Source organism: Hippocampus bargibanti, linkage group LG01, assembly GCF_051943395.1.
Source record: "Hippocampus bargibanti isolate YZ-2025 linkage group LG01, ASM5194339v1, whole genome shotgun sequence".
In the NCBI taxonomy this organism is placed as follows: Eukaryota; Metazoa; Chordata; class Actinopteri; order Syngnathiformes; family Syngnathidae; genus Hippocampus; species Hippocampus bargibanti.
Window position 1 is genome coordinate 17,019,737 of NC_142734.1, and position 11,371 is coordinate 17,031,107.

General features: G+C 42.5%; 1 protein-coding gene across 2 annotated transcripts; it reads right to left on the reverse strand.

Annotated features, from left to right (window-relative positions):
• Nucleotides 1–4,070: 4,070 nt before the first annotated feature.
• Nucleotides 4,071–9,702, reverse strand: LOC148903353 (L-rhamnose-binding lectin CSL3-like). 2 transcript variants are annotated; one of them, XM_088996165.1, is made up of 9 exons: nt 9,048–9,702; nt 8,935–8,970; nt 8,814–8,867; nt 8,590–8,728; nt 8,407–8,522; nt 6,895–6,945; nt 4,450–4,573; nt 4,251–4,374; nt 4,071–4,188 (listed from the first exon to the last, which is right to left on the reverse strand). In XM_088996165.1, the coding sequence occupies exons 1-9, from the start codon at nt 9,076–9,078 to the stop codon at nt 4,180–4,182; spliced, it is 684 nt and encodes a 227-aa protein (XP_088852291.1). In that variant the 5' UTR covers nt 9,079–9,702; the 3' UTR covers nt 4,071–4,179. The 2 variants fall into 2 exon arrangements, with proteins under 2 accessions (XP_088852291.1, XP_088852370.1); XM_088996244.1 differs by having other exon boundaries at nt 8,814–8,864; nt 9,048–9,699.
• Between the last annotated feature and the right edge of the window lie 1,669 nt (nt 9,703–11,371).

Genomic DNA, 11,371 nt, shown 5'->3' on the forward strand with positions numbered 1-11,371 from the left:
GTATATGATTTGTTTGTTCTTGCCGGAGTACTCACGAAAAACGGTGGTCAGCTTTGTGGAGAACATGTCGCCGGTTTAAAGTGATGGTTGGGGAGACAACATTGTATTTATGTTCTCTCCTGTTTATCATAGAACAAACAATGTAAAAGCTTGAAATGCAAATATTCAAAATCACTTAAATATTCGCAAAAAAAAACTGTTGGCTTTTTGCTTCGTAAAATCCAAATTTACTCATGGACTCGCAACTTCCCTCACACCGAGGGTCAATGGGTCTGTTGTGATCAGGCCCTTGTGAGAGAAATGACTCAGAAAAGATTTGCCATTTTAGTCAGCTATGTGAACATACTGTAATGCCCCTCAGCGTGACAAATGATGCGCAAGGTCGCTGGTATAGCGAGTCGGTCTTTTATTAACAAATTTAGCAGTTTTAACACACAAACAGGAGCTGTTGTTACGCCACAACTCACGCGCAGACAATCCCTCAGGCATACTGTCCAACCCCCGTTCTCGGGTCCTCCCTTCTCTCCGTGTGTGTCGTCACGCGACTCCAACAAGCCCAGCCCCCAAACATGCATAACAGCATGCACAGCAAAGCACCGAACGTTACAATACATTTAGTCTGTAATTATAGAATTGTGTATGTAAGTACAGGTATGGTCTTTAAAATGCCAGTTATAATACAGTGAAGCTGTCCGACCGTTTTGCTCTGCCTGTTTTTTTCAGAGCCAGCTGTAGTCAAGGTGGCACTTCACCTGTGTCTGGTTTCCATTCGAGCGTTGTTATGTACGTAAGGACTGACAATGGTGCCAAGTCTCTGTCAATTTATTGATCTGTATTGTTTGTGGTCAAGTGTTACTTGATTCAACCTCTATATCTCAGTAATAGTTATTTTACTGTCTTAGTTTATTGTCCTTTAGGTCAGTGGTCCCCAACCCCCGGGCTGAGGACCGGTACCGGTCCGTAGGTCATTTGGTACCGGGCCACGCAGAAAGAATAAATAATTTACAGAATTTACGTTTTATTTGTTATCTGAGTCCGAACCATGTTTTATTTTGAAAAATGAAAAGTCACCACTTGCAGCGCATTTCCGTGACGAGGAATGGGTCGCAAAGCTCGCTTACTTGTGAGACATATTCAACCTGCTCAATGAACTCAATCTGTCACTTCAGGGGGTAATGACAACTGTCTTCAAATTGGCTGATAAAATAGCTGAATTTAAATCCAAACTGGATTTGTGGGGACGGCGCGTGAATAGCAGTGTATTTGACATGTTTCAAACATTGGCGGGGTTTTTGGAAGAGACTGAGCCCGGGCCTTCATTCCCCCAGCTGATTCACGAGCACCTGTCTTTGCTTTTAAGAGTTCGAGCGCTACTTCCCAGCCACAAAAGACCCACGAACTGCCAAGGAATGGATCCGCAACCCATTTGTCAACAAACTGGCTGAATCCGGCATGCCTGTGCAATAGGAAGAACAACTACTTGTGTTCGCAAATGATGGCGGACTTAAAAGTATGTTTGAGACAATGTTGCGCTCTCCACTATGGTAAGGGAGATACAGTGTTGTGGGATCCAGAAAAAAAACACAAGACAAGCGGTGGGATACGTCTTGACTCAACCGCGGTTTACTTCGAATGCCCAGATGTAATGCAAACGTATGCGCATAACAACTTCCGTCCAACCATGTAAATCGGTTCGACACGAAACACTAACCGAAGCAAGCTTTCTTTGTTTAAATAAACATTTTCGCTATATATAATGACCTATGAATTGTTTTTAAACTTTATCAGTTTTGCATTTTTGATTTGTTTGTTTTTTTTTTTTTTTTTTTTTTTTGGGGGGGGTATCTTCATTTTAGGAATCCAAAACATTTTGAACCTGGAACTTTTACAATAATTCCACCAGCGAAAAAGAATGTTTCAAATATATGATTTAAAAGCCAATATTGAAATGACATTTCTGTCCAAGATAAGTCATAAGTGTACTGTAGCAAAGACTGCCCAATAGAATATCAATATTAACTGAAAGCATTTCATTGACCTGGAGCATTCACTTAAAAGATGGTCAACTTTGCAGAGAGTAGCTGTCATGATCTGGTTGGCGACCAACGGGGGGCGCTGTCGGCCCCGCCTGCACCTGCACAGGTGCTGGTCGTCCCGATCCGATTGGCGACCAGCGGGTAGCGACGTCAGCCCTGCCGGCAGCCTCGCAGGTGCTGGTCGTTATAATCAATAACACTTAAAAGGACACCTGGCACGATCATCCGGTGCCGATTCATTGTTTGTTTGCTGCTTGGTTGCATCATGCATCGTGTACGTGTTTGTTTAACCTTGGCGGGCTTTTACTTTTGGTCTTCTTTTGCTACTTTGTATTTTTTCCATTCAGATCATTTTGATGTTTTACATTTTGTTCCTGCTGACTTTATTTTAATACAATTTGTCAAACAACCTCCTGCTCCCTCCTGCCTGCTTTTTGGGATCCGAACCCGCCATCACCACCTCGCAAACCGTGACAGTTTTCATGTGTTAAGTCTAAGAATGAGCTCCTTACAAGTAACAAGTAGCACACCTTTGAATGAGTGTGTTGGTAGAGGTAGAGGCTTCCCAACCGTGTAACAGTTGTGTAGTGTAATCCAGAGTGGTGTAGGTTGTACAGAGGGGAATGGGCAGGTTCAAGCTGAGGCCACTTGTGTTAGTGGGGACAGAGTTCCTTCCCAGACCCAGTGCAGTGCATCTACGACGAGCGCACAGACAACTGATACACCAGCAACAGATCCCTTTCTCCAGTCTGTCACAGTTATGTAGTGCTATGCAGGGTGATGTAGTTTGTACAGAGGGGAATGGGCAGGTGTGAGCTTACGCCACTTATGTTAGTGGGGACAGAGTTCCTTCCCAGACCCAGTACAGTGCATCTCCGACGAGCGCACAGACCCTGACACACCGGCGACAGATGCCTTACTCCAGTCACCTGACGTAGTTGGTCAGATGACTGACATAATTAGACAGCATTCTTGTACATCCTTGCCCGATAACCTTGTCTATTTTGCCTGTTGGCCTTTCTGTTGTCTTCCGTCTGTATGTTGCCTCACTTCTGCATAATTTAAGGGGGGTGTATGTCACGGAGTTGTACACTTATATTATTAAATTATGAAGGAAGTGACGCAACGGCGCACAGTGTGGCACTATGTCCCGCCCATAGTTTCCAGAACAATCTGGAGGAGATTCAGGGTGAGTCGCAATTTTCTGTTGGTCTTGATTAACGCGCATTTTCATGACAATATCTTATTTTGTTTCCCCTTTTGTACTGTCTAGTGTTATCTAATTAGTTCCCTTATTCATTTCGAGTCCAGATTACTTTTTGTGTCATTATTTACTTCACGTTTTGTCGAGTGGAACTTTGGAGCACATGTGCTTTTCTATTGCGCAGTTAATCACAAGACGAAACCCATGCGACTTCACCCATCCCTTCTGCCATACTGTGTTGCAGGTAATATTTGTTTCATTTCGTTTTTATTGAACAATATTTAGTTTCTTGTGTCGTGTTTCATTTGCCCGTGAGTGTCCGTGGCGGGTTGAACTGTGCGCCAGCCATTACAAGCGCACCGCATGTTCTGCCGAGTCTCCGTCCATGATGCGTTCAGGGACATCTTGTAAATAACAGTGAACTTGTGTTGTATTCTCTTTTTCTGTAAATAACCACGATACGATCACACGTTAATTCTGTTTTGTTATCTACAATGTTTTGCATTTGAGAACAATCTCGAGGAGATTCAGGTTAATCACAAGACGAAACCCATGCGACTTCACCCATCCCTTCTGCCATACTGTGTTGCAGAAATAAAATAAATAAAAAGACACATCCACGCGTCTCGTCTTCATTAATACGGCAGCATCGTGGAGATGAAGACAGTCACTGTTGTGACACCCGTCACATATATATTTTTTTATACATATATAACCAGCAGTGGTTAAGAGTTGACCCCTGGTCATCGCTCCGAGTTTGACAAGGATTGTACACGCGTAACAAAGCATGAGCGTGCCTCATTCAGTTTCTCAAAAAGACAACACCAGAGTAAATAGATGAGCAATCTTTTTATTTGCATTTTAAATCTTGCCTACTTTCCTGCTGGTGACCAAGGTGCTGTGATTGATCACTCCTCTACTTTAGCCTCTGGTGGGTGACTACCCGCCCTGTCAAAGAAGAATAGCAAGTTAAAGACACCAATTTGCTCAAATAAGACAGATCCACTTACCAACTGATGGCATATATAATCCACAGAGAGATACTTTGGAAGTGTATCGCATGGCTCTGGCAATCCCAGATAACGGGTCTCCGCTGTAATGGTGCATGTGTTCGGAAATCCGTCTTGGTAACACCTGTGAAGACAATGAAAGGACACTACAAATAAAAGAATCACAAACATCTGACACATTGTAATGAGTGACGTGTACCAATCCACAATTTGACGTGAAGCTGTGGCACTCTGACAGAAAGTCATTTGTGAGGGCGTTTCTGTGCAGGTATTTTCATCCAGACGGCCATACTTTGCCTTCAGAAACACCAGCACTCCAGTCTCTGAGGAGGACATGGAAACTGAGCTGAACTCAATAACAAGTTCTACATTTCTCTCTCTCTCTCTCTATCTCTCTCTCTCTATAGATAGATAGATATCAGTGACGTGCAGTCAGGGGAGGCAGGCGAGGCTGTGCCTCACCTGTCATCATGGAAATAAATGAAAAAATAAACAGTTATATTTATTTAGTGATTTGTACTTTAAAGTTCTTTTCCATTTAACTTCACCATTTTTGGATTTTTTTTTAAAAAATCGCAGAATTTTCACATTTACTGTTCAAATACTAAGTAGAGACGAGCGGTGAGTCAGCAGCCGGCTGAGCCTCACCATGGATTGCGCAATGACTATGCTGACTGTGCTGGCTTGCTCTGCAGTGAAACCGCATTACTGTCCCTCTGCATAATGCTATTAAAGTGTTCAAAAGCTTTTAGTATATGAACTAAATTTCTACAGTTTCGCTGGTTTATATAATGTACAGTCACTGATCATTATAAACACTGTAGTACAGTGTTTATTTTATTTTTATCAAAACTGTATGCATAGGTGAGACACATAGTTCTCCTGCCTCATGACAGGGGGCGCTGGTGATTAGAGATTCTTCCTGCGACTCCTCGGCTGCAGAATAATAGAATTAGTGACAGCAAGCTACAGTAAACAGCAAGTTAAGTGCAACCATCCAGTCATTTTTTCGTGTTGCTTGGCCTTATTTTCAGAATGGAGGATTATATATCTAAATTGAAATAATTTTCTAAACTGGACTTTCAATCGAAGCAGGAGATAATAATTAAAGGAAGACCAACACCGGACTGTATAGCTCACAAACGGTGAGGGATGAATGTAAATCTCCTGGACAGCTTCTCAGCTTTTTGGCCAAGAAGGATCTCATTGAAACTATTCCTGAAGCGACAAAGTTACTCCAGCTCCTGCTCACTGTTCCAGCTACTACAGTATCAGTGGAGCGGCCATTCTCAGCATTGAAAAGACTGAAAACATACAGTCGGAACAGGACTGATCAAGGACGACTTTCTTCACTGGCAGTGATCTCCATTGAGACAGAGAGACTTGGACTTCATTTATAAGTAAAGGTAACACAATAATAACGTTTTTTTAATTATTTTTCTCTATGCTAGTTTGTATACAGGATATAAAGAATGCTGACATGACATTTTAAACAAAACACGTTAACTGTTGCCAATCAAGTGGTGAATAAACTACTCTGTGGAATTCATATGTTTGTAAATCTGACTGTGATGACGTCAGTGCCTCACCAGCCATGAACCTCACCATACGTCACTGATATATATACAGTAAAGTCTTGTTATATCGATATCGGATATATCGATAATCCCGGTTATATCAATACTATTTCTATGCACGCACGGAGAAAATTACATGCAAACAGGGTCGGATATATCGATAGTCTCGGTTATATCGATATTTTTTCGGACTCCCTTGAATATCGATATAACGAGACTTTACTATATATATATCCCTGCCAGCATCTTACACCCTGCAGTTATGTGTTGGATTGTCTCAGATGCCTCTTTGCACAACCTACACCTTGTGTCTTGCCTGGTGTGGTATACCCATGCCTCTATGGCTCTGGTGTTCAGGGCCTGCTCTTGAGCAGCCAGGATGAAGGCCTCTGTGCTGTCCTTTAGGCCAGCCCTCTCTAGCCACTGATAAGACTTCTTGAGATCAGCCACTTCAGTTACGGTTCGGTGGTACATCACGTGTAGGGGCTTTTCCTCCCATGATTGTCCCTCTTCCAGCACCTCATCCTCTGTTCCCCACTGGAGGTATTTGGTCGTAGCCGCTTTCCTTGTTGCTAGTTCGAGGTTGCCATTGGCCTGTGGTATACCGAGGTACTTGTAGCTGTTTTCAATGTCTATGATTGTTCCTTCAGGGAATGAGACCCCTTCAGTGTGGACTACCTTGTCCCTCTTAGTCACCATCCGACTACATTTCGCCAGCCCGAATGACATCCCGATGTCACTGCTGTAGATCCTGGTTGTCTGGATCAGGGAGTCTATGTCCCTTTCGCTCTTAGCATACAGCTTTATTTCATCCATGTGGAGGAGGTGACTGATTGTATATACAGTAAAGTCTCGTTATATCGATATTCTCGGGAGTCTGAAAAAATATCGATATAACCGGACTATCGATATATCCGATCCTGCGGCATGTAAATTTTCTCCTTGCGTTCATAGAATTAGTATCGTAATAAGCAGTACTATCGATTTAACCGATATCGATATAACGAGAGTTTACTGTATATAGATTTATATGTGTGTGGTGTGTGTGTGGAAAAAATCTCACTCACCACATGTGAAAGTTTCTGTTTCTCCTTCGCACAGGATCTTTGATATTGTGCCTGTGGAAGTGAAAGACATTTTTATCTTGGGTGACAAACAAAGGTTTTCCTTTTTTATGCAATACAATATATATTGATTTATATAGCGCTTTAACAACAGCTGAAGCTGTAACAAAGTGCATTCCATGGACAACTATCATATTTGGAAATAAAGCAGTCGCAAAGTTAGTAGAAAACACCAGGGAGTAAAACAAAGATCAAGTCCGAATTATGCTGAGTCGAATGCCAAAGAGTGCGAGTGAGATTTACGATGGGATTTAAAGATGGGCAGCGAGGAGGCTTGCCGAATGTCCAGTGACAGGTCACTCCAGAGAGTGGGACAAACAACGGAAAAGGCTTGGTCCCGTCTGAGCCTCCGATTAGTTTTTGGCACATCTAACAATGTCTGGTCAGCAGACCTGAGGCACTGGGAAGGAGTGTAGAGGTGGATGAGCTTGGAGAGGTAAGGAGGAGAGAGGCCATTTAAAGTTTTGAAGACAAATAAGATATTCGAAAGAACTCTAAAATGTATGTGGAGCCAGTGAAGAGATGCCAGACAAGAAGTTATGTGCTACCTCTTATGAGTACCAGTCAAGAGGCGAGCAGCAGCATTCTGAGTCAGTTGGAGACGCTTCATGGAAGATTGGCTGACTCCAAACTAAAGCGCATTACAGTAATCGAGCTGAGATGTGACCAAGACATGAATTACTGCTTCAAGGTCCTCATGAGAAAGGAGATGTTTTATTTATATTTTAGTTGCCTAAGATTAAAGAAGCTGGGTTTAACAACAGCACCAATTTGTCATACAAGTTTAAAGTCCCTGTCCAGTTTTTTCTCAGTGGGACATAGATCTGCCAGTCATCGGCATAGCAGTGGAATGAAATATCATCGGAGCAGGTATAGTGAGAACAACTTTGGCCCCAAAATTGAGCCCTGAACACCACGACAGAGTACGTGACTCAGAGCAGCCAAGGCGAACGAACACAAATGGTGCTATCAGAAAGGTATGACCTAATCCAGTCTAGAGCACGACCAGTAATGCCCACCAAGTGCTGCAAACGAATACTGTGATCTACATATCAAACCGTATCAAGCGATTAGCCGGCAATCAATTCAGGGTGTGTCCGGCCTACTACCCGAAGACAGCTGGGATAGGCTCCAGCGACCCTCTTCAGGGCAAAGCAGTAAGGAAGATGAATGAATGTTAGCGCATGACCGCATTGATTAGTGACAACCGACAAATATTAAGTATGTGAGAATATACTTTAATGACATTCATCATATTTTATACTAATTTCAAACAATAGCTAAGTGAAAACTATGATGAATTCTTCATCATTGTTGGGTTTTCAGAAGCCTGTCCATGTCAGTGAATCATTTAAGGAAGTTTCTAAAAACTGGACAGCAGGCCACAAATGGCCATAAATTGTGACCTTGCTACCTATTAACTGAATCGCTGTATTGGCAGTGTAAAACTTTTACCTTCAATTTTTGGGTTACAAGTGTAGGAAATTTGGATGAAGTTGTCAGGTGACCAATTGTCGATGAACATCGTGATGTTGGGCTTTGGCAGGCGGCAATACACTTCGTCGTTGCAGCTGTAGAATTTGGAGTAGTTTTAATCCAATTATTTTCTGGCAAATGTTGGTTTCAAAAATGACTTACATAGATTCCACCCAAGGAAAGAGGAAAGGATGAAAGCCATTCTTTTTTGAGATTTTGGCAGACTGCTTGGGATTCGAGCAGTCAGCATCCTCCTTCAAACCGTAGTCTACATACTTCACTTTGATTCTGAACCCATCAGCTGAAAGACACAAAAAGCTAACACTTCAATACATAAATGCTTTGGCAGTGAGCAAGACAACAGCGTGAGTGTCGGCTCTACATACGACACTTCAGCTCCGGGTTGACTCCTGGGCATGCCACTTCATATAGAAGCTCTGCTAAATGGATACTTGAGTTAAATGCATAATGTTATGTCGTCGTTGAGTTTTCTATACAAAACATTACCTGCGGCAGACATCCAACTCCATATTACAACCAGAACTAAGGGATCGGGAAAATACATGCATTGACATTTGAAGGACATTGAATATGATTTGTTTGTTTTTGTTTTTACTCACGAAAAACGGTGGTCAGCTTTGTGGAGAACATCTCGCCGGTTTAAAGTGACGGTTGGGGAGACAACATTGTATTTATGTTCGCTCCTGTTTAACATAGAACAAACAATGTAAATGCTTGAAATGCAAATATTCAAAATCACTTAAATATTAGCAAAACACACTGTTGGCTTTTTGCTTCGTAAAATCCACTTTTACGCCTCAGGCAAATGTACTCATGGACTCGCAACTTCCCTCACACCGAGGGTCATTGGGTCTGTTGTGATCAGGCCCTTGAGACTCAGATAATATTTGCCATTTTAGTCAGCTATGTGAACATACATTTAGTCTGTAATTGTAGAATTGTGTATGTAAGTATTGGTAGGTATTGGTCTTTAAAATGCTATTTATAATACAGTTAAGCTGTCTGTCATAGTTTTGCTGTGCCTGTTTTTTTTTCAGCGCCAGCTATAGTCAAGGTGGCAATTCACCTGTGTCTGGTTTCCATTCGAGCGTTGTTATGTACGTAAGATGCCAAGTCTTTGTCAATTTATTGATCTGTATTGTTTGTGGTCAAGTTTTACTTTATTCAACCTCTATATCTCAGTAATATTTATTTTACTGTTTTAGTTTCTTGTCCCTTAGGTGATGGCATTATTTCATCATTCTCATCTTATTCTTATTAGTTGTGTACGTTGAAATTCTCTGTTACCATCACTTTGCCTTTGGCAAAAACTTTTTGTGTATGCCTTGTTATTCTTGGCTCATCATGGCCTGTGAATTCTTTTTAAACTTGATCAGTTTTGCTTTTTTTTTTTTGGGGGGGGGGGATTGCTTATCTTTTTGTTTCAAATATATGATTTAAAAGCCGATATTAAAATGACATTTCTGTCCAAGATAAGTGTAGGGGTAATTCACTATACAAACATCTTTAAACATCTTTTTGCATCGTTTGTTTACGTTTTGAACTTCCTGATACGTCATATCCTGCCTTCCTTTACATGATGTCACATCCTATTACGTCACATCCTATTACGTCCGTCTTATAAATGCTCTCCCAGCGGTCTTTCGCGTGCTTCTTCTTTCCTCTTTTCTTTCTGTCTCTTCTCGGCCGGCCCCACGATGCCCCTGCTGTCCACAAGATTAAACTAACTTATTCTGTTCAACACCTGGCTTCTGCTGATTTAACCATCCTCTGCTATCAACACCCTGAGAAACCATGAACCAGGAACGAACGATCACTTTCAACCCATTATAATTGGTGCCGAAACAACCGCGGGACCTAGCGGCGTCGAGACGGGGGGAAGGAGTGGCCCCCGCGTTTATTCCAGAGGACGAAGCCTTTTTCCTTCAAGTGTGTTCAAGGGGGGCCGCCCTTCTTCTTGATGCTAGTTGCTCAGGATTGCTTAACGGGTGAGTGGCGCCGCTAGCATGCAGCTATGTTGAATGAATGGATAAGAAATTTTTGGGCCAAGGAATTCTAATTACAGTTGATCTGCGTATCGGTGAGCTTGTAGGGCAGGTGAATGTGGTAAGGTAGACCAATTCTATTAGGTAGTAGTAAGGTAGACCAATTCCGAGCTCTGTGGGCGTAAACTTACTACGTTAAACTCTAAGGCCTGAATGGATTATGATTCGGTTTCGGTGCACCTGGCTAACAAGAGTTCTTAAAACCGGGACCCACGCGCCAGGGCTAGCGAGAGATTGATTTATTGATCTTGACCTGGACGATTATGTGTTATTTTTTTGTTTAATTGCAGCTGCAATAGATCGTGGATTTTCCGCAACATTAATGCATTCATCAACATTAGCGCATTATCAGCATTGCTTGCCATGTGGTGCTCCGAGGTGTGGTGGCTGTGCTTTGTGTGTGTTGGGCTGAATGACTGGAACCATGGGGACCACCTGTACCCTCACACCTCTGACAGTTCATGCAAACGACCAGATGGCTGGAGGGGAGGCAATTTTTTAAAATATAAAAGGCCAACCTGAGGTGTTGAGCTCGGGTGGGTGGGGGAGATACTCGTGGGGAGAGCCTCTCCCCACACACACTGCCACTCCCCCCAGGCAGCACCCCTCTGGGGAGATATAGTCATTGCAACGTGATTCAGCAAATCAATTCACCGAGTGACATTTACAGCGTTGGTTCAAGATTCACAGGAGCAAATCAGGACATTTCTGCTCTATTGTATCCATCTGATCATCTTCTCGGGACGCCTGTGAAAACGATCAACATGATGGAGTAGAAATTTTTTTTTTGGGGACACCTGTAAAAAATGTTTTCACGATTCACAGCCGCATTCTATGATAGGCTAATTGATTTGCTCGCCAAATGGGTAAATGTTGTA